This window comes from Natator depressus, chromosome 16, assembly GCF_965152275.1.
Source record: "Natator depressus isolate rNatDep1 chromosome 16, rNatDep2.hap1, whole genome shotgun sequence".
Lineage (NCBI taxonomy): Eukaryota > Metazoa > Chordata > Testudines > Cheloniidae > Natator > Natator depressus.
Window position 1 is genome coordinate 22,564,656 of NC_134249.1, and position 22,036 is coordinate 22,586,691.

At 48.4% G+C, this 22,036-nt stretch overlaps 1 protein-coding gene across 1 annotated transcript; it reads right to left on the bottom strand.

The window, feature by feature from the left end:
• Nucleotides 1–15,797: 15,797 nt before the first annotated feature.
• NDUFA8 (NADH:ubiquinone oxidoreductase subunit A8) lies at nt 15,798–22,028 on the bottom strand. Its single transcript, XM_074974064.1, has 4 exons — nt 21,840–22,028; nt 20,752–20,915; nt 18,177–18,342; nt 15,798–16,035 (listed from the first exon to the last, which is right to left on the bottom strand). Exons 1-4 carry the CDS (start codon nt 21,888–21,890, stop codon nt 15,898–15,900), a joined length of 519 nt encoding a protein of 172 aa, XP_074830165.1. The 5' UTR covers nt 21,891–22,028; the 3' UTR covers nt 15,798–15,897.
• Nucleotides 22,029–22,036: the final 8 nt, after the last annotated feature.

Sequence of the window (22,036 nt, forward strand, 5' to 3'; positions counted from 1 at the left end):
TAGAAATAGTGTCCACAAAATCACTTTCATGGTTTTTTTATACTTAAATCCTTCTGCAACAGATGCAACCCGAACATTACAGCACTGTACTAAATAACACCTGCACCACTAAATGAAATTGACTATAAACAAAAGTGAAATTCTACTTTTACTGCCCAAGCTTTCAGAAGTACATAGAAGCAACCACACAGCATAAAAGATTAAAAGTGAATATTTTTAAATCCTGTCATTTTAACTGTATAATATATTATTAACACCACCAGGAGAGAGAACTGTTTTGTTAAAAATATTATTTTTAATCTGTCAGTATCCCTTTACCAAACCTTCTTTCTAAATGAAAACTCTGCTGGCTTTGCTAGAATTGGTCTGGTTTCTTTCATAGCAGAAAGTACGTGGGAATCATGAACTTCCACTTAATAACTGTTAATCATGTAGACTGCACCACCTTCTCATAATTTTATTTTGATTAATTATCTGGAGTATTAAATCTTCCAAAGCTTCTCAGATGGAATTTAGAAGCCAATGCCGCATTGTTCCAAGCTCAGATTATGTCATAGATTGATCACAAAAATCCCACACCTGGTTTCACTCATTCCTAGCAGCACCAAAGACTCCATCCAAGTGATAATAGAAGAGTGGAGCAGTCTGCAAGCCAAGCACTTCGCACAGGCTGTATACTGGCCTTTGGGGACTTTCACTTCTGTAACTGACTCCATAGCTCTCTGGTGCCCTGCGCCTCATACTAAACAGTGTCTCCAGTATGAGCTGAGAACCATCAAGTGGCTCCGAATGCAGGATTTTGCCCTTGCCGGCTATACACAGACAGCAGTGATTTTAGGTTTATGGCTTCAGTGTGGCACACTCTGGAGACCCAAACCACAACCCTTCCTGGCCAGAGCATCATCCTCTATTCCCATGCGCATTCCCTCAGACAGTAAGGTCTTTAGCTGCCTTCCTTCCTGGGCTCTCTGGCTGCCTGGGGCTCACCAGAGCTGTGTGGAGGGAGTTGTAAGGAGGCAGGAGGCAGCTGGGAAAGTTGCTCTAGGAAAGTTGCCCACGGCTGAAGGGACCTGGTCATAGACGGAGGGGATCATTGTCACGGAGTGTGGGGGAGTCCAGGCCCTGCACCCCTCTTCCTGGGATTCACTGAGACTCTCAGCCAGCCAGTAAAACAGAAGGTTTATTGGACAACAGGAACACAGTCCAAAATAGAGCTTGTGGGTACAACCAGGACCCCTCAGTCAAGTCCTTCTGGGGAAGCAGGGAGCTTAGACCCCAGCCCTGGGGTTCCCTGCGTTCCTCCACCCAGCCCCGAACTGAAACTAAACCTCCCCAGCAGGCTCCCTTCTGCAGCCTGTCTTCACATTCCTGGGCAGAGGTGTAACCTCCCCCTCCCCCTCCTGGCTCAGGTTACAGGCTCTCAGGTCTCCCATCCCCAGGGCACATTCCCAGTCAACACTCCCCCCTCCCTGCTGCGTCACATCGTCACATCTCTCCCCCCTTCAAGACTGAACTGAGCGGGGTCACTCTGACCAGTGACCTGGGGAAGTTCGGGGCCCCCTCTCCGGGACAGCGCATCCGCTATCATGTCGGCACTTCCCTTCACATGGACCAAGTCCATGTCGTAATCCTGCAGGAGCAGGCTCCACCTCAGGAGTTTGGCGTTGGCGCCTTTCATCTGGTGCAGCCAGGTCAGGGGAGAGTGGTCGGTGTACACGGTGAAATGTCGCCCGAAGAGATAGGGCTCTAGTTTCTTGAGGGCCCACACCATGGCCAGGCACTCCTTGATGGCCGCGTAGTGTTGCTCCCGGGGTAGCAACTTCTTGCTCAGGTACACGATGGGGTGTCTCTCCCCCTTTTCATCCTCCTGCATTAACACTGCCCCCAGTCCCGTGTCGGAGGCGTCGGTGAACACCACAAAGGGCTTGTCAAAGTCTGGGTTTGCCAGAACTGGGCCACTGACCAGAGCCTCCTTCAGCGCCCGGAAAGCCTCCTGGCACTGCTCGGTCCAGACCACCTTGTCTGGCTTCCCCTTCTTGCATAGCTCAGTGATGGGGGTGGCGATGGCGCTGAAGTGGGGCACAAATCTTCGGTAGTATCCTGCCATCCCAATAAAGGCCTGGACCTGCTTTTTGGTGTGGGGAGCGGGCCAGTCTCTGATCACCTCCACCTTGGCTGGTTCCGGGTTTAGGCAGCCGCTCCCCACCCGATGGCCCAGGTAAGATACTTCCGCCATCCCCACCTTGCACTTCTCCACTTTTACAGTCAGCCCAGCCCCCTGGAGTCGGTCCAGCACTTGTCTAACCTGGGACACATGGTCCTCCCAGGTCTGGCTAAAGACACAGATGTCATCAATATACGCCACGGCAAAACTCTCCATCCCCCTCAGTAGCTGGTCCACCAGGCGTTGAAAGGTGGCTGGCGCTCCCTTGAGGCCGAAAGGCAGGGTCAGGAACTCATAGAGCCCCAGAGGGGTGATAAAGGCCGATTTCAGCCGGGCATCTGCATCCAGCGGCACTTGCCAGTAGCCCTTTGTAAGGTCCATGGTGGTAAGGTACCGAGTTCCTCCCAGCTTGTCTAGGAGCTTGTCAGGCCTGGGCATGGGGTAGGGATCAGATACAGTGATGGCATTGAGCTTCCGATAGTCCACACAGAACCGGACCGACCCATCCTTTTTGGGGACCAGCACCACCAGCGAGGCCCAAGTGCTGGCAGATGGCTGGATCACCCCCAAAGCCAGCATGTCCCGGACCTCTCTTTCCAGGTCCTGAGCAGTTTTCCCTGTGACTTGGAAGGGGGAGCATCTTATCAGCGGGTGCGACCCTGTCTGCACCCGGTGGACAGTCAGATTAGTGCGTCCAGGCTGGTTGGAAAACAGCTGTCGGTACGGATGCAGCACCCCCCTGACCTCAGCTTGCTGGGCAGGGGTTAGCTGATCCGAGAGGGGAATTGTTTCCACGGGGGAACCAGCTCTGGTCCCAGGGAACAGATCTGCTAAAGGGTCATCTCCCTGCTCCTCCCAATGTCCACACACAGCCAACACCACATTCCCCCTGGCATAATATGGCTTCATCATATTCATATGGTGCACCCAGCGGTGGTGCGCCCGGTTCGACAGCTCCACCACATAGTTTACCTCATTGAGCTGCTTGACAACCTTGAAAGGGCCTTCCCAGGAGGCCTGTAGTTTGTTCTTTCTCACGGGGATGAGAACCATCACCGGATCCCCGGTGGCGTAGGCACGGGCCTGCGCCATGCGGTCATACCAGACCTTCTGCTTCCTCTGGGCTCTGGCCAGATTCTCCCTGGCCAGGCCCACGAGTTCAGCCAGTCTCTCTTGAAAGATCAGGACATACTCCACCACTGACTCTCCATCGGGAGTGGCCTTCCCCTCCCACTCATCTCTCATCAGGTCCAGGGGGCCCCTTACCCTCCTTCCATATAACAGTTCGAAAGGCAAAAATCCGGTAGACTCCTGGGGCACCTCCCTGTACGCGAACAGCAGGTGAGGTAAGTACTTGTCCCAATCCTGCGAGTGCTGGTTCATAAAGGTTTTCAGCATCATCTTTAGCGTCCCATTGAACCTCTCCACCAGCCCATTGGACTGGGGGTGATAAGCTGAGGCCCAGTTGTGCCGGACCCCACATTTCTCCCACAAGCACCAGAGCAGGGCCGACGTGAAGTTGGACCCTTGGTCTGTCAAGACTTCCTTGGGGAACCCCACTCGGCTGAAAATGGTCAGAAGCGCATCTGCCACGGTGTCTGCTTCAATGGAAGCTAAGGGCACTGCCTCGGGGTAGTGGGTGGCAAAATCTACCACCACCAGAATGTATTTCTTCCCCGACCGGGTCGTCTTGGTGAGAGGTCCCACGATGTCCATGGCCACCTTCTGGAAAGGCTCCTCTATGATGGGCAAAGGTCTCAAAGGCACTTTCCCCTTGTCCCGGGCCTTCCCCACCCTCTGACAGGGGTCACAGGATCGGCAATACTGCCGGACCGTGGTAAAGACCCCGGGCCAGTAAAAGCTCTGTAGCAACCTCTGCCGGGTGCGCCGGATTCCCTGGTGCCCTGCGAGGGGGATGTCATGGGCCAGGTACAGGAGCTTGCGGCGATACTTCTGGGGTACCACCAGCTGCCTCCTGATCCCACAGGACTCTACTTCCCTTGTGGGAGCCCATTCTCGGTACAGGAACCCCTTCTCCCCCAGGAACCTCTCCTGGCAACCTCTCCTCATGGTCCGTCCCACACTGAGGTCGGCCAGGTCCCTGAGCTTCTGCAAGGAGGGGTCTTTCCTCAACTCGGCCTGGAACTCAGCGGCTGGGGACGGGATGGGGACCGGTTCCCTCTCATTGGCTGGGTCTGAGGCCACAGCCTCTCTGAGCCGTGCCCCTCAGCGCTCCCTCCCCACCAGGGTAGGGTCCTGCGCCTCCGGTGTGGTACCCTCCCCAAGGTCAGGGTGCAGTGCCCCTCACCGGCTCTGGCTACACGTCACAACCAGGGCGGTCTGGGGGTTGCTTGGCCAGTCCTCTAGGTCTCCCTCCATCAAAACCTCAGTGGGCAAATGGTGGTGTACCCCCACATCCTTGGGGCCCTCCTTGGCCCCCCATTTCAGATGTAACCTTGCCACGGGCACCTTAAATGGGGTCCCGCCCACCCCCGTCCGGGTCAGGTAGGTGTTGGGCACCACCCGATCTGGGGCCACCACCTCGGGCCGGGCCAGTGTCATCTCCACGCCCATATCCCAGTATCCACTGACCTTCCTCCCATCCACCTCCAGGGGAACAAGGCACTCTCTCCGGAGGGACAACCCCGCGCCCACCCTGTAAACCGAGCACCCTGAGTCCCGAGCATCCAGCCCTCTGGCGGAGCTGGCCTGGGGTACTCTTCCCTCCTGAGCAGGTGGTAAACTGGCAGCCCCCCTTGCCTGGGCCGTCTTCCCCTCGTCCAGCTGGGTCCCTACCCAGTTAACCCTGGGTAGGTTGGGTCTGCTCAGTCAGTCCCTGAGCCTGGGGCACTGGGTCCGTACGTGTCCTCTCTGGCCACAGTGATAGCAGCTCAGGTCACGTTGGTCCCCTCGAGCGGGTCGGAGGGGCCCGACGCCAGGCGTTCCCCTTTGGAGGGGGTTCTCCCTATTTCCCCGCTGGGAGGTCCCATGGTGACACTCTCTCTGCATCAGGGGGGGCCTGTTCTTTTGGGACTCCTCCCAGCTACCCCCTGACCGACTGTTCACAAACTCGTCTGCCAGCTGCCCTGCGTGCTGGGGGTTCTCGAGCTTTTTGTCCACCAACCACAGCCTCAGGTCGGAAGGGCACTGTTCATACAGTTGCTCCAGTACGATTAGGTCAAGCAGGTCCTCTTTCGCTTGGGCCCCAGCTGTCCACTTGCGGGCATATCCCTGCATCCGGTTGACCAGTTGTAGGTATGTGACCTCAAGTGTTTTACCCTGACTCCGGAACCTTCTCTGGTACATCTCGGGGGTCAGCCCAAACTCACAGAGCAGGGCCTGTTTGAACAGTTCGTAGTCCCCTGCCTCTGCCCCTGTCATTCGGCTGCACACCTCCACAGCTTTGGGGTCCAGTAAGGGGGTGAGAAACTGGAGCCTGTCTGCAGGGTCAACCCTGTGCATCTCACAGGCATTCTCAAAGGCCGTCAGGAAGCTATCTATGTCCCCCCCCTCCTTCCGCTGGGCCAGGAAGCACTTATCAAAGCTCCTTGCAGTCTTGGGTCCCCCCTCACTCACCACAGCCGGGGCCCCACTGCTCCTCAGCCTGGCCAGCTCCAGTTCATGCTGTCTTTGTTTCTCCTTCTCCTGACGTTCCCTCTCCTTCTCCTCCTGCTCAGTTGTTTTTCATGATCCTCCAGCTCCCTCATTTTCATCTCCCTCCCCCACTACAGCCGCATCCGCTCCAGGGATGGGGAGCTCCGCCAGGAGGATCCCCTGCTGGCTGCCGGGGTCAGGGTGCCCTCGATATTCGCTGGGCTTCCCCCAACCCCTTCCCCAGGCATAGGTAGGAAGGGTCTTGGGATGTCCTCGGCAGCAGTCTGACCCCTCCTAGGCCGGTCAGGCCCCAGGGCCCACGCTGCATCCACCAGGCGGCTTCCCTCAGGGACAGGGATCGGGTTATCCAAGCGATCCCTCTCCTCCAACTGGGCAATCAGCTGTTCCTTGGTGGACCTCCCAATGCGCAGCCCCCTCTGCCTGCACAGCTCCACTAGGTCGCTCTTCAGGCGTTTAGCATACATCTCCCTGCAGGCCACTCGCAGGCCAGCAGCTTTCTACGGTTTCCAGGAAAAACCCCTAGTGTGCCAGTCTTTCTTGAGGTCACCACCTCTTTGCCAGGGTCGAGCTGCAGACTCCTCCATCCCTGGGACCGCTTGCTGCAATCCCCCGGGGGACCCTGTTACTGCAAAAGTCCTTCTCTCTGGTCACACACTCCCAGGGGTTAACCGCCCCCTGGGACCGTCTCTCTCTGAATCTTCAGCACGCCTGGTCCCCGTCAATCCCCCTTCATTTTACTGTTCCCCAGTCACTTACTGCAGGAAGCACCGTTCACGGGGTGCAGTACATCCCACCTCTGCCACCAGTTGTCACGGAGTGTGGGGGACTCCAGGCCCTGCACCCCTCTTCCTGGGATTCACTGAGACTCTCAGCCATTCAATAAAACAGAAGGTTTACTGGACAACAGGAACACAGTCCAAAATAGAGCTTGTGGGTACAACCAGGACCCCTCAGTCAAGTCCTTCTGGGGGAGCAGGGAGCTTAGACCCCAGCCCTGGGGTTCCCTGCGTTCCTCCACCCAGCACCAAACTGAAACTAAACCCCCCCAGCAGGTTCCCTTCTGCAGCCTCTGTTCACGTTCCTGGGCAGAGGTGTCACCTCCTCCTCCCCCTCCTGGCTCAGGTGACAGGCTCTCAGGTCTCCCGTCCCCAGGGCACATTCCCAGGTCAACACTCCCCCCTCCCTGCTGCGTCACATCGTCACAATCATCATTTGTCATTTCACGTTGGCCTGCTCTAATAGCACTGTCTCTGGACACAGCTCCTACCATTCAGGGTGGCCGGGTGTGGGGAACAAGAAGTGCTTCTGCTTGGGACGGGTTAGACTGTAACCGTTCTAGGATTGTGGGTAAGTGCATGTCCAGGGCTCACACTCCAGGGTGCAGTCGTTTCTAAGATCAAAACAGATCAATATTATCAAGGCTCACCTCTGTCTGTAGTAGGATTCTGTAAGTGCTGTATGGGGTGGGGGGAAAACAGAGGCACAGAAGGGCAATGACTCTCCCAAGGCCACAAAGCAAGTCAACGTCAGGTCTCCTAACTCTGGCCACTTAGCTACACTGCCCCTGCGCTCTTCTCTGTTTGCTGCTCTGCAACATGCTGGGGTGAAGGTAGAAAGCAAACCCATGAATGCGTGAGACAATGAATAACCCAGCAAACGATCACAATCGGCTCCTTGGCTGTCGGGAGCCAAGTGCTACTTAGAGGGACCTGGATCGGAGCTGAGCCTCCCTCCCTGCTTGCATTGTATTCCTTTCCTTCGCCAAAATGTGCTTCCTGAGACTTGGGCAGAGCTCACCGCCGCTGACCCTCACCTTCCTCTGTTTAGCCTGGAGCGCAGGCTTGCCACGAGCCCTGAGATTGCACCTTGGGGCAGACACCGTCCCCTGCTGCGTGCACATTGCCAGGGTCAGGCCTGCCTGTCAGTGGCTTCCTGAAAACGAAAGCCAAGTAGGGCCACACCTGGCTGTGTCCCCTGGGAGCACTGGCTGGAGTGCTTACACTTTAAGAGGCTAAAGTGTGTGTGTGTGCGCGTGTGCGTGTGTTTAGAACTGATTTGATACCAATGTAAGGCTCTATTCAATCCTCCTTAGACATGCAAAACTTGGGCCAAACCCTGCTGTCCCCTGCACAGCCATAAATCTGAAGTTACTGAGAGCAGAACAGAGGTCAGACAGCACTTTGAGTGAGGAAGGAGCACTCAACAGGGCTGTTAAATGGCAGCTCCTGTTTGCATGGAGGCAAAAAAGCTACATTGCTGATAAATAGATGAATCAGCCTCATGGCCATCAGAGCAGCCATAAATGTTGCTTTTAAAAATTAAGGGTGGCAATGCTTTAAAATCCCCGATAGATCCACACTGGAGCAAAATTCCCGCAACAAAGAGAGTTGGAACCTTAACTCTTTGATAAAGCTCCCTTTCTCTGGTATTGTATTGCCATTCACAGTGCCAGAAATGGGCCACAGCTGGGCTTAGCAGAGCACCAGGCATGGCCTTTCTGCTCATGGTTCTCATTTCCCGCCTCTCAAGGCATCCGTGGGGAGAATTAACTTGAACCCTGCCACAGTGAGTGGAAGTTGAGGATTGTTGCCGCTATATGAATGAAAAATTAACTTAAATCTCAGTTTGCTAACGAGGCAAGAGCACACAAACACGCAGCTTTAGAATCCCTTCGTTTGGGGATGTGAAACGAAGGTGTGAAACAACTGTAGGTGTGAAAGGCTCTTTCAAAGGTCGGGCTGCAAGCAACACTTAGAAGATACTTAGGGGAGGGGAGCAGTGGAAAAGGAGAAGGGACAGAGGCTCTCTCTCACTCACTTTTATTTCATTAAATGCTCTCTGGTTTCCTCTTAGGCCAGACTCTCCACAGGGTCCAGTTGGGTGCAGCAGAGCTGGTTGCAACTACCTGATTCTTTGCCGCAGCCCTAATGCAGGCCAGAGCAGCATAAACCATGTGGGGAGAGCCCACGGGCACTGAACTTGAGTTATCTACACTCCAGTTAGCCTAGCTTGAGAGAGAGCAGCCTACTGGAGCCATGCTCACTCGTGTGGGACTGACTTCTGGGGACACAGCCTATGGTTCTTTGCACTGCACTAAGCTGACCTATGAATTCTTTCCCAGGGAATTGGGGTAACTTGTCTGTTTTTTCTGGGCAAACGGGTATTGTGGAAAGGCACTGAGGGGCACCACACTGCAGCGTGGTCATGTTAGCAGCCACCAAACTGTGCTAACTCAAGCTCTAGCCTACATCCCTGATAAGCCAACCAACTTGAGATGAAAGACTCCACTACCACTCCATGTCCCACTCCAGATAATTCCTGCCTTGGCTAAAGGACATCTACACAGCTGAGGGAGACCATATTTCCAGCACTTGCTCAGACAGCGTGCCTCCTTCCTAATCACGGCCAGTTATAAGTGGAATGAATGATGTGTGCGGACAGGACTCAAGGTAGGGGCAACACTTGAGTTAATAATTCGAATTAACTCTGTCATGAAGACAAGTGCTGAGTCTGGTTTTCCTCTGCTAGTAACACTGATTTAGCCTTGGGATTGACACCCAGGAAAAACTTCATTCAGGTGTCCTAGCAGCGCTTAAAGCAGCCACAAGAGGGAGTCTTCATCTGCTACTGCATTCGGATTTCAAAACCCTTAACAGCTTCTAGACAGTGTTTTGAAAGGGATAAAAAAAACCTGTGACTAATTATTTTGGATTCCCAATTCCCTCTGTGGCCTTGTGCAAATCAGTTACCTCCTGTGCTTTGCTTCCTTTCCCCTTTCTCCCCCCTCCCAGGGATGCCGGGAGGATGTAGTTAATGTTGCGCAAGCACTCTGAAGGTTAAAAGCCTGCAAATGCTGATAATTATTAAATAATCCTTTAAACCAGTGGTTCTCAACTCTGGTCCACTGCTTGTTCAGGGAAAGCCCCTGGAGGGCCGGGCCGGTTTGTTTACCTGCCACGTCCACAGGTTCGGCCCATCCCAGCTCCCACTGGCCGCGGTTCACCGCTCCAGGCCAATGGGGGCTGCGGGAAGCAGCGTGGGCTGAGGAATGTGCTGGCCACCCTTCCCGCAGCCCCCACTGGCCTGGAGCGGCGAACCGCAGCCAGTGGGAGCCGTGATGGGCTGAACCGGTGGATGCAGCAGGTAAACAAACCAGTCCAGTGCACCAGAGGCTTTCCCTGAACAAGCGGTGGGCCAGAGTTGAGAACCACTGCTTTAAACCAAGCTACAAAGCCAGTGCCTTTCACCTGTAGAGAGTCCTAAAAATGCACCTCACCTTATTCTGCCTGCTCCTACAGAACATGTTATACTGGGGGAGGGGGGAGGAGTGGTAACAGCAACACCACAATAAGGAAGTTATATTCCACTCATGGAGAAGGAGCAACAGTGATACAGTGCTTCAGGTTAGGGCAGAGTTACTCTCTCGCACCTATGCCCCTGCGCGGCTGCAGCTCGGCCAGTGGCCATGTCTCAGCCCACACTGCAGATAGCTGAAGAAGATGTATGAAAGGAGATGGTCTTGGCAAATCATGTTTTTCCAACGTTTCACAGACTTACTCTACCTAGCCCACGGATCTCTCTCTCTCTCTCTCTCGTTTAGGAGGGCTAATTTCATCCCACTCCAGATAATTCCTGCCTTGGCTAACGGACATCTACACAGCTGAGGGAGATGACAATATTTCCAGCACTTGCTCAGACAGTGTGCCTCCTTCCTAACCACGGCCTGTTATAAGTGGAATGAACGATGTCCAGATGCTCACCTTCTTGGTCTATAACAAATGCTTTCTAGCCCCTCTTCCAGTGTCGCAGGAGACACAGTAACAGTATTGCTTCAGACTGATGAAAATCAAGTTGCAGACATTTTGAAGGCATAAAATCAGAAGGCCCTGGGGAGGATGCTATTTCTAACGGTTGTGTTAGTGCACACGCTAGTGTTGCTGCACCCGAAATGAGCTCTTCTCCTAGAGCACCCAGACTAGAAATTGCCCTACAGTTTTACTTCTCCTACGCCAAGGCCTGAAAGAGTGCAGCAGTTTCTGCTTAATCCGGCATCTAGTGTGGCAAGCAACCATGACACTGGCTTGCAATTTTCCGACACTAATGGTTAATTTCATGCATGTGATTATGAGCCCTGGCAAAGCTCACAGCCCATAACAAACAAGGCTTCTCACATTGCCAGCAGCAGAACTCTGTGCTGAATCTGCACCAGTCTGCTAGCTGCCAAAGAAACGTCAGGGCACGTCCCTGGAAGATGGTACTATGGTCTTAACTCAATCTTGCTATTCACCTGTTCTACATTTTCCAAGAAAACATTACAGCTACATGATGGTACTGATGCTTGACTAGAGCAATGTAACGTTATTCACCAGATACCGCTACAAACAGAACATTAATCCTGCAAGGTGGGGGAAGGGGAAGAGGGTTTCAAGGAAAAGACCCAGAGCCTTTCATTTCTAGCTCTCGCTGCACATCCAGCCCATGTACATAGTGACCAAAGGTAGCTACCACTCATCAGCTTATTTGAAATGAGTTAATGGTCTCAGTCCAGCTCCTTGTGTCAAGGAATCCACATGGTGCATCTCCGCAACAATTAACATCCCTCTTTGCACAAGCAGTCTGGAAGCTCAGGATTAAATCGGCATGGAGACTACACTACTCTCCCACGCCCAGAGTGGAACTCTCAAAGGTCACGCCCAACTACCCCAGCGAATTACAAACAGAATGATAAAACAAGCCAGGTTTCAAAAGACCTAGTGTCCTGATTATGGACAACAAATTGTGCTCATCTGCAATTCTTAGTTTTATTGAGGGAATTCTATTAGGAAAGGCTGCCTTACTAAAATTCCCCCTCAGATTCTGCAGACTCCTGCAAATTGGCAGTGAAGTAAGGTCATGCAGTACTTGGTAGCTTATCATAAACTACAGCATACACAGGTGTCTCCCTTTGTTGAGCTTTGTCTTTTATGGTAGCGAGCAAGCTGCATACAAGAGCCAACCAAAAAAATTCTGAAAATATGGGATATGAATTTATAACAAACTTTAAGAACAGAAAGGAAATGAAGCATCTTAAATATTCCACTGGAAGTAAGTCACTCTTCTACCCCAAGATGTTGTGTAAATTAAGAATTCTCTGAATACATTTTAAAAACATTCAAAAGTGTTTTTTAAAATTATTCAAATCAAATGTAGAAGAAGTCATGTTGTAGTTCCAGCTCATAATACCAAATCAACTTCCATTTATTATATTTTTCCTTTCAGCTCAAAACCTTTGCACAGTAAAAGAGCTGAATTCATTAAGCAAACCATACAAAAATGGCATGCATGAATCATTTGCATTAAACAATTAAATTAAAAAGGAACACATCTTGTAATGATATTTCCTTTGACTATACCCTCATCTGACCTCATTATTTTTATCCTGAACAATTCTTGCACAACAGTTTCTGAATACCAACAGTACTGGAGGATGGAGATGGACAAGTGTTAGTCTTTTCATTTAAGAGATGAACCATGGACATGGAGTTGTTCAAACTTGCTAACTGCTGGTTTTAAAATATGGCCATCTTGAAATTCTGCTCCAAATTGGTCAACAACACAGTTGGCCAAAAGTTGATGCTCAATTTTGTCCTAATACTTTTTCTACTATCTTTTCAAAGAAGAATAGTTAAGGAGGCACTGCTCACTCCCCAAGGTATACGAAGCATGGCTAGCCTAGCCACTCCTATGTACTCGTGACCTTTTCAAATGATGGGCCAGGGAAGCTCTGCTGAATTCCTGTTGATTTAGTCACTTCATTTCCCTTCTTCACCAGCCAGTGAAAGAGACTCAACCCCACCGCCCCACTCTTGCTCAAGGAGTTCAGCTATTTAAAGTATTTGTCTCACTCCTTTATTTTCAAAACTGCTTTTTGCCTCTAACAACAAACTTTGCTGAGAGAAGTAGATCAGAATGTCACAGTGCAGACTTGTGATCTTAAACCTCAAGGGCAATAGTATAAACCAGAGCATTGGGAGCAAGGTATTTAACTTTTCCTTAGTGCAGTATCTGCTTAAGGTTTTTTTGTTTGGACACACAAACAGTTATATTAAAAAAGTCATTCTTTTCTGAAAAGATTTAATGGGAAAATACCCTTTAATTCTGATTAGGAGTTCACTAATGGAATGCCCATACCTATTTGTTCCAAAGCCCGCCTTCAGTGGTGCAATGTTTCATGTGTTATGCTGACAATAAGAAGTTATTAGCAAAGTAATATCTAATAGGTTCTTTTGTGAGGTTGCCTAACTATTGGGGTTGATTAGTAATAACATTCTGCAACAAAAGATCACTTATAATACTGTTATCATTTAATGTTCTAAACTCTATTGGCCAAACACCATTTCCACTTATTCAGCTGAATGCAACTAGGCATCTGGTATACCCCTGATTTAGATCTTGACAGAAAGTAAGCTAATCTTTCACAGCCGTAAGAGTTTCTACCCTGAACATAAGCAGTTCTCTGCTTGGACCTTCTAAAAAGGAAGATTGCAGAGATGTTACGGAGGTACACCACAGCTCAGTAACACATCCAATGGGCTTCAAAAATAGGGTGATGTGTACAATAGGATGAAAACATGTATGGCATGTTTCCCCTGGGTACCAGTCAACTTACCCAGGAAGACGGTAGCAAGAGTTCATAAGCTGTACTGTACATAAGCTATTCGCAAGCAAAGATCTATAAAAAGTTCCTGTAGCTCCATAGATTGTCCTGGTTTGAGTCCCCCACCGGAATCACCCAGAGTTCTCACATGTATTGAGACAAGGACATACGCATTTAACAGGATTTTGGAGCAAACGTATTTTTAAACTTGCTGGGTCCCACAGGTGCCAGCTAGCTTTTTGCATTTACCATGTGCAACTTCATCCAGCTAGACCATTCAGAAACTCTGTCCTCTGCATCATGGTCCTCTTGAGCTGGCTCCCGTTGAGGTATCCTACAGAAATAATATCCTACTACAGAAATAGTAGCCCAAGTTCTCCTCTCATAGTGGGAACAGAAGGCCTAATTCTGTCCTCAAGCACATCACTGTAAATTTGGAGTAAATCTATTAAGTGACTGGAGTTATTCCAGGTTTACATAGGTAGAACTGTAATCAGTCACTCAAGATAGGACCAGATTCTGAAGGATGCACTCAAAGAACATATACCTCACTGAGGAGAATTAAGGTATTACATACATTAAGCAGCAGAGGAAATCTAGGATTTTTTTTAACAAAGGAAGTATTAGTCCAGAGCTTCATAAAAATTTGAAAAAAATCTTTATCCAGTTATTCAAGACCTATATTATAAAATGTAGCCAAAAGTGACAGCATCTATTCACATCTGTAGAATGTGCTATTTTTTTTCCACGCAAACAAACAGAAGATAAAGACAGTACAAAGGAATCCAATTTGTAAAAGCTATAATCAGTTTGACTTTCCAATACAAAATTGATATGAAAATTGGCAGATTCTGAGGCCTGGAAAGAATCCTTATGTAAGTGAATAAACCCATGCTTTACCCAAGCTCTCAAAGAATAAGGGCAAGATCATAGCTTATCCTGCACAAGGAAGTAGGGGGATGCAAGCTGCCTTTTACTCCCTTGCACTGGAGTTCTGTACCAACACTTCCTGTGGGCCTGGGAAAGCAGGCAATACATTCCTCCCCACACATGCAGATGGGCAGAAAGTGAAGGAGTGGCCAGTCTCGACTTTACCTCACCAACATACTAGAACAGCAAGGCGTGTGTGCAGCACCTGTATAGACTCACTGCAGCTTAATCCCTCCTCAGAGGAGACTGTCACTTCAATTCACAGTCCCCCAATCTCCCTCCCAGGCTGCTCCAGCACCCTACCCTTTTCTATGGGCTAGACTGCAAAATGACAATCTAGCCCTAAATACACAAGAGGCTGTGGCCTGAACTGTAGTTCTCTGGCTTTGGTACAGCAAGTTACTTTGATTTTCCTGACCCTTGTGTTGTCACAGTTACCATGTGTCTTGTCCCTTGGATGCTGCAAGATGGAACAATTAATGACTTTATTATAAGAGTTGGCTGGTGAAAGGAAAAGAAGAGAGCTTCAGGTGCTGTCACAGTGAGGTGACAGGTAAGTCCTTGAAGTCAGGATCGCTACATAAAAAGGACTGTTTTGCTATGACATTTAGCACTGGGACATCTTACCTGAATAGCTACAGGGACAAAAATGCAGGTCAGGAAATAATTTTTGACGGGTTCAGCTATTTAGCATAGAATTCTCATGTAACAAATACACTCCCCCCAGTGAAAGAGAGCTGATGAAGGATGGAAACAGCTAAAATAACATACATGTGACATGACCAGTCACTTGTGAATTTAAATACACACGTCTTGATCTCTCAAATAATATTGAATTTCTAACCAGCAATCTAGGAAGCATGGACTAACTACTTGAAAAAAAATAATTTATGCATCAAATCCCAAATTTGAGGTTGAGTCACCAGTTTTTACCTCTGCAGATTAGTCACCTTCATAAGAGGTTTGTTGGAACCACCACATAGACACACAGGCAGAGATCATCAGTAGCTTTGGGAATCTAAATTGGTGACCTGTTAGGCTCCTATCTGGCTTGTTTGAACTGGAATCTCATAAGAAGATGGATACTTGGAGGCACAAGTATATAAACCACTAATGCAAATTCTGGAAATCTGAACAGTGAAGAGCCGGCTCGATTCATTTTGCATTCTCCCATTTTTTTTAATATTTAGTAAGAATATAATAAAAGAACTGGACCATACTTACATACACTGTTTGGCAAATCTTGGCATAAATCTTATATTCTCGTTGCTGAATAACTGACTTTAGCGACAGAACTGACTTTGTGTTAAGTGGCTAAAAGGATATCCTTTTTTAAGGCCATAAAATTCTAAAAAGCATTTTAAAAGGAAAAAAAAAACCACAACAGTAGAGGGGACACTATTCCTGAGCTCCGGTGATGTATATAGAAAAATCTACCACGCCAGGTGAATTATGCGTTTTTTAATCATTAACGATTGCACCCAATACACATTGGACAAGATAATTTACATTGGCAAAGAACAGAGCTTACTATAGAGTTGTCGGTCCCATTTTACCAGTTCCAGAAAAAAAGCCTGCTGCCATATTTAGCAGGCTTCAAATCTCCTTCAATGGGCGGACTTGGCTCTGGTCTTGGTCTGGAATGATAGACATTCTCAGGGATAGGTCGGTCTGTCTGCACTTTTGTGACCTGGAAGGAAAAGTAATAGACAAAACTACATTAAGCCAACAGCTTGGAGGAGAAACAATACAAGTGGCTTTAATGCGTCATGCAGCAGAAAAAGAAACCATCCGTTAGTAGAATTAATCAAATGCTTACTAATTCAGCACATATTGCTTGAAGACTCTGCAAGTATTTAGTAGAGCACCTTATAGTTAAGTGGGCCAAATGATTCACAGTGATAGACTGCCACAGATACATAGGGCATATTAAAGAAAGGACTCGGACACATTTCTATAATCTAGATTAGGATAAGAAAAGCAGGAAGGAGTGAAATCAAAGAGTGGTCAGGGAAGAGTAAGATAAAGCAAAAACAGTACAATAACGTGATCACTTAGGAGAACAACGCATGTGTCAAGGGTTACACAATTTTTTAATTTTTTTTTTAAACTCAATAGCTTAAGCACTTTCTTGAAGATAAGCTTCTAATTTAAAGTCTAGCTCCCATTTACACCCAATACAACCCCCTTGACTTCAGTGGAGCTACATGCGTACAAGAGAAGAATTTTGTCTTGGCAACAGTAGGCCAAAACCTCAGCACCTTTGAAAGCTGGTACTTTGCAAATAAAGTCAAAGTATACACAAGAAGTTCCTGTTTTAGCTGTTTGAGATTAAGCACCTGAACTGTCTCAAAAATCAAGCATAGAAAAAAAACTAACAGATGCTCAATGCTGCCTAAACTTGTATTTTTACTTGTATAAGAAGGCAATTCTTAAAGGATTATCCACATAACAAAATGTATATCAAATGTTTAGTAGAAGTGTCCATTTCAAACCCAGCACATCCTTTCCTCCAGTCCAAGGTCAAATATACAAAAGAACCAGCATAAGCAAATCAATGGAACAGTAATGCATACACTAGAGAGAACCATCACTAGCCAGACATTTTTCCCCGCACTTAGCATCTATGGTAGCAGGCATTTATTTTGTGCCACCCTTTTTTTTTTTTTTTTTAACATATTAAAAATTTAATTAATTGAAAATTTACTGAGTTCCACTGTAAGCATTTTTGTTTTTAAAAAAAACTTACAAGCACTCAAGTATTATTAGTAACAGATCAAGAAAAGAACCTCTCACCAAAGTAAGCACACACTGTAGGAAAAAGAGTTCATAATAAAAGATTCCCCACCCCAGAGTGTGTTTAAAAGGCCTCTACAATTCTGCCACAGGCTTCAACAGAAGGTTGAGAGTTCATCAATAACTTGCCACTTCCATTGCAGTAGAAGTGGTAATTTAAAAGTAGTATACGAGGGGAACGCTAATAAAACAGACAGAAGAATCTGGCCATCCAGTTAAGGAAGAGCTGAAAGAGTGTCATGCGGTACACTGGAACATTTTTTCCATTATACTGAACTGACAAATGGAACACTGGTACATGAGAAAGGAAAGCTGAATTCAAGACAATATGAAAGCTACATAGGGATCTAGAACCGGAATTGTCCTCCTGGGTCGTCCAGTCCAGTCCCCTGCTACACCTATTAAACCAGAAATAAATCCACTGTTACAGTGGAGAAGTTATGAACTCTGCGCTGTATTTATTGCAACACAACTTTCACACAGAATATCCTAAAATGCTTTACAGAACTAAACGTAACAGCTGATTAAAAATAGTAGATAGAAAGAGATGAGGCATATGCAACAGAAAGATGTTTTTCAGACTAGATCTGAAATGAGATGGAGAAATACAAGGGGGTTATTCCAGATCATTGCAGAGGAGGTTCTTGTATCAAAAGTGCTGAGACTGTGTTCACTTGGAAATCTAGTCTGTTTAAAAACAGTTAGAAGTAGTTTAAGATATTATGCGTGAAGAGTGGGAAGATGTGAGGCAAAGTGGAACAAGTACATAGAATACTTTCAAAATGTAGCAGCACAATTCTGAACTAGTTTCTCAAATAAATGAGAAGCAGTAGATACACTTCAAGATTACAGTAAAGGGGACCATATAGGACCTGGGTAGATAAGGTGATGAACCTGTGTGTATCTGTGAACATCAGAACACCAGCAGCACTCTGCACACGCTGGGTAACAGGGACTTTAGGAGGTCAGAGAGAAGGCAGCTGAAATAACCAGTAAAAAAGGAGAAGACGACATGGAACAGGATTTCCTAATTACCTTAGACAGCTCTCCCAGATCAGGTCTCACCCAGCCCAAGTTCTCCAGCACACAATTATCAAATGCCAGCTGCTGTTTTCGGCAACGACGAAGCTCTTGAAGGTTGGTATAATCAATACAAGTCCAGTATTCAGTAAAAGGTTCTGCACAGTGTGCCTTAATCTTCCTATAAAACAAAGGATTTTAACTGTGTTATTTTGGAAAAGACAAGGTAGCTTATAAGAGCTACATTTGCAAAGCTGGCACTCTCCCATTCACTCCAGCCCAAAATGCATGAACCAATTTCCATTTCGTTGCCATTCAGTAGTTATTTGCAAAGTTTAATTTCCAGATGGTATTCATAAAATTGTTAAGGTCTGGTAATTTTGAAAGAAATAGATAAAAGAAAGATAAGTAATAAATAAAAAAATTATGACACATATGCATGGCATTTCACAGAATACTACTACTCCTTGTCAAGAAGAGCTTACAGTCTAAGCATATGAATTTATAATTCCACACTGATCTCAATACAGGTCTGTATTACCCTTTAAATAACTACAATACAATGATTAATATGACTGTTAAGCTCAGTCAGCTTTCAGACAACATTCTTACATCTCACTTAGTGCATGCTTATTTTAATAAATATAATGTGAATGCTCTGTTTATGATACTTAACTGCTTCCAACTAGTTAGATTTTTTATTTTTTATTTTTTTTAAGCTTAGCAAGACACATCCTCTTAAGGTCTGTTATTAAGGCTGCGGGTCTGTCATGGAGGTCACAGATTCCGTGACTTTCCATGACCTCCGTAATTTTTGCCATGGCTGGTGCTGGCTCAGGGGCTGCCCGAGCTCGGCAACCCCTGGGCCAGCAGCAGCAGTTTGGGTGTGTGGGAAGGGGCTAGGAGCAGGGGGTTGGGGAATGCCTGGGGGACACTTACCTAGGGACGGGGAGTTCCCCGGATGGCTCCCACTGGCATGGCCCCCCTGCAGCTCATAGGCGGCAGAGGGGGCTCCGCGTTGCACACTGCCCACGCCTGCAGGTCCCATCCACGCAGCTCCCATTGGCTTCAGTTACCAGCCAATGGGAGCTGTGGCAGCCGGCGCTTGTGGCGGGAGCAGCAGAGCCCCTACCTCTGCTGCCTAGGAGCTGCAGGAACACGGAGCAGGATAGGAAGCCCCTGCCAGCCCACGTCCCCTCCAGTACCTGCGGGGGTCCCGGACCACATCCCCCAGCACCCAAAGACTGCCCCCCCCCCCCCCAGAATACCCATGGCCCCCCGCCCAAATTTTAGTCAGGGCAGGTATTTTTAGTAAAAGTCATGGACAGGTCACAATCCTGTGAATTTTTGTTTACGACCTGTGACCTATTCATGGTTTTTACTAAAAATACCCGTGACTAAACATAGCGTTATCTATTATTAATATTTGTAGTGCAATAGCACCCAGGGGCCTCAATCAGGATCAAGCCTCACCTTGCTGGGTGCTATACAAACACATACAAAGAGGTGCTCTGCCTCTAAGACTATGATCCTCCAAACATTTCTATGCATATGATTTCAGTCATGTGAGGAAAGTTTTGTATTTATTTAAATGTTTGCATCATTGTGCCCCAAGATGACAAAGGATGGGGAAAGCAACTCACAGGACAAGTCTGACATTCTTAAAAGTATAGTCACAAGTTACTGAAGCCCAGATACTCCTGATCATCATCTTCAGACTTTCAAACAAAGCCAACTTGCCTTGAGGCTGAGCCCAAGCAAGAGAAGTCAGTATAACAGAAAGACTGTGGGTCACTGTTTTATGAACAACTGAAAACTACTGAATACTTTGCCTTCCAACTAGCAGAGGAAGTAGTCTCCACGGCTGACACGCTCCACTGAGGAAGCACTACCTCCAACCCTCAGGAGTTCAAGTCTAGGGAACAGCAACAGCACCTCAACAAAAGTTTAAGAATACCATGATCATCTTAGCTATAACTAAAAAAAGTTGTTATTGTAGTGCTTGTGTAAATGGTAGCACACAGGTAGAAGCTATGCCAGCTGACACTTCAGGACAGATTCTCTCCTCCTACGTAAATACCTTAAGCAGACAGGTAGCAACATACAGCACATGCTCACTTCATTACCACACTCTTTTGAAGCACTAATTAAAAATAAAAAGTGTGTGTATTGTGTCAAAGTGCTGAAGCATGAAATATATATTTAATTTTAATACTTTCATCTTGGTTTCGATAGGGACCACGTATGCTACAAGCTACACTCAAGTAAAAATCTCATTGACTTCAATGACAGGTTTCAGAGTAACAGCCGGGTTAGTCTGTATTTGCAAAAAAAAAAAAAAAAAGAGTACTTGTGGCACCTTAGAGACTAACCAATTTATTTGAGCATGAGCTTTCGTGAGCTACAGCTCACTTCATCCGATGAAGTGAGCTGTAGCTCACGAAAGCTCATGCTCAAATAAAGTGGTTAGTCTCTAAGGTGCCACAAGTACTCCTTTTCTTTTTATTGACTTCAATGTGAGTTTTGCCTAAATAAGATCTGCAGCATCCAGCCCTAAAACTGGATTTGAAAAGCCACCTGGGACTCTTACCTGAAAAACTCCAGTGCACACTGATTGACCTGCTTTCCTTCCTTTAAGCATTTCCGGGGGTCCTTCTCCTCCCAGCGGCACAGCATGAACTCCTTGTTGGGCTTGTCACACTGCGAGCCATAGTGATGGGCTGCAGCTTTCAGCACGGAGGAGCTGACGCCTACCTGAGGCATTGGGGGAGGAACATAAGAGCGGTCATACTAGGTCAGACCAAAGGTCCATCCAGCCCAGCATCCTGTCTACCGACAGTGGCCAATACCAGGTGCCCCAGAGGGAGTGAACCTAACAGGTAATGATCTAGTGATCTCTCTCCTGCCATTCATCTCCACCCTCTGACAAGCAGAGGCGAGGGACACCATTCCTTACCTGTCCTGGCTAATAACCATTAATGAAACTAACCTCCATGAATTTGTCCAGTTCTCTTTTAAACCCTGTTATAGTCCTAGCCTTCACAACCTCCTCAGGCCAGGAGTTCCACAGGTTGACTGTGCGCTGAGTGAAGAAGAACTTCCCTTTATTTGTTTTAAGCCCTACTACCCATTCATTTCATTGGGTGGCCCCTCGTTCTTATATTACGGGAACAAGTAAATAACTTTTCCTTATTCACTTTCTCCACACCACTCATGATTTTACAGACCTCTGTCATATCCCCCCGCCCCCCCAGTCTCCTCTTTTCCAAGCTGAAAAGTCCCGGCCTCTTTAACCTCTCCTCCTAGGGGACCCGTCCCAAACCCCTCATCATTTTCGTTGCCCTTCTCTGACCCTTTCCCAATGCCCGTGTCTCTTGTCTGAGGTGAGGGGAGCACGTCGGTACGCGGCACTCAAGAGGCAGCGAGACAGAGAGGAAGACGGAGGCTGCCCCTTCTCCCGGGCCAGCGCCGGGCCCCTCACGACGCACCCGGCCGGTGGGACTCGGGCCCAGATTTACGCAGCCGCGGAAGGGTTTCGGGTCCCCCGCGCGCTCGGGGTCTGCTCTAGGGCAAGTTCCGCCGCCGGGAACCCCCACAGCCTGGGCCTGTCCGGTGCTCGAGCCCCGGGTCGGGGGGCGCCACCAGCCAAGGGGTCCCCGGAGCGGGCACAGCGCTCACCTCCGGCACCTCGAGCTCCTCCAGCAAGGGCACCTCCAGCGAGCCCGGCATGGCGCCAGCCCGCGCCCGCGGCCCGCTCTCCTTGAGCTCCCCTTCGGCGCCCGCCCGGCACGGACGGCAGGCCCCACGCCACTGCGCGTGCGCCACCAGGGCTCACGGAACTCGTGCGCATGCGCCACCGCCGAGCGAGCGAGAAG

What these genes read in the sequence shown, in the direction of transcription:
- NDUFA8 (XM_074974064.1), bottom strand. Translation starts at nt 21,890, where the DNA reads ATGCCGGGCTCGCTGGAGGTGCCCTTGCTGGAGGAGCTCGAGGTGCCG. An exon ending in AGGAGCTCGAGGTGCCGGAG is followed by an intron (nt 20,916 to 21,839) that starts GTGAGCGCTGTG and finishes CCAATGCCTCAG; the next exon opens with GTAGGCGTCAGCTCCTCCGT. An exon ending in TGTGCACTGGAGTTTTTCAG is followed by an intron (nt 18,343 to 20,751) that starts GTAAGAGTCCCA and finishes TTTGTTTTATAG; the next exon opens with GAAGATTAAGGCACACTGTG.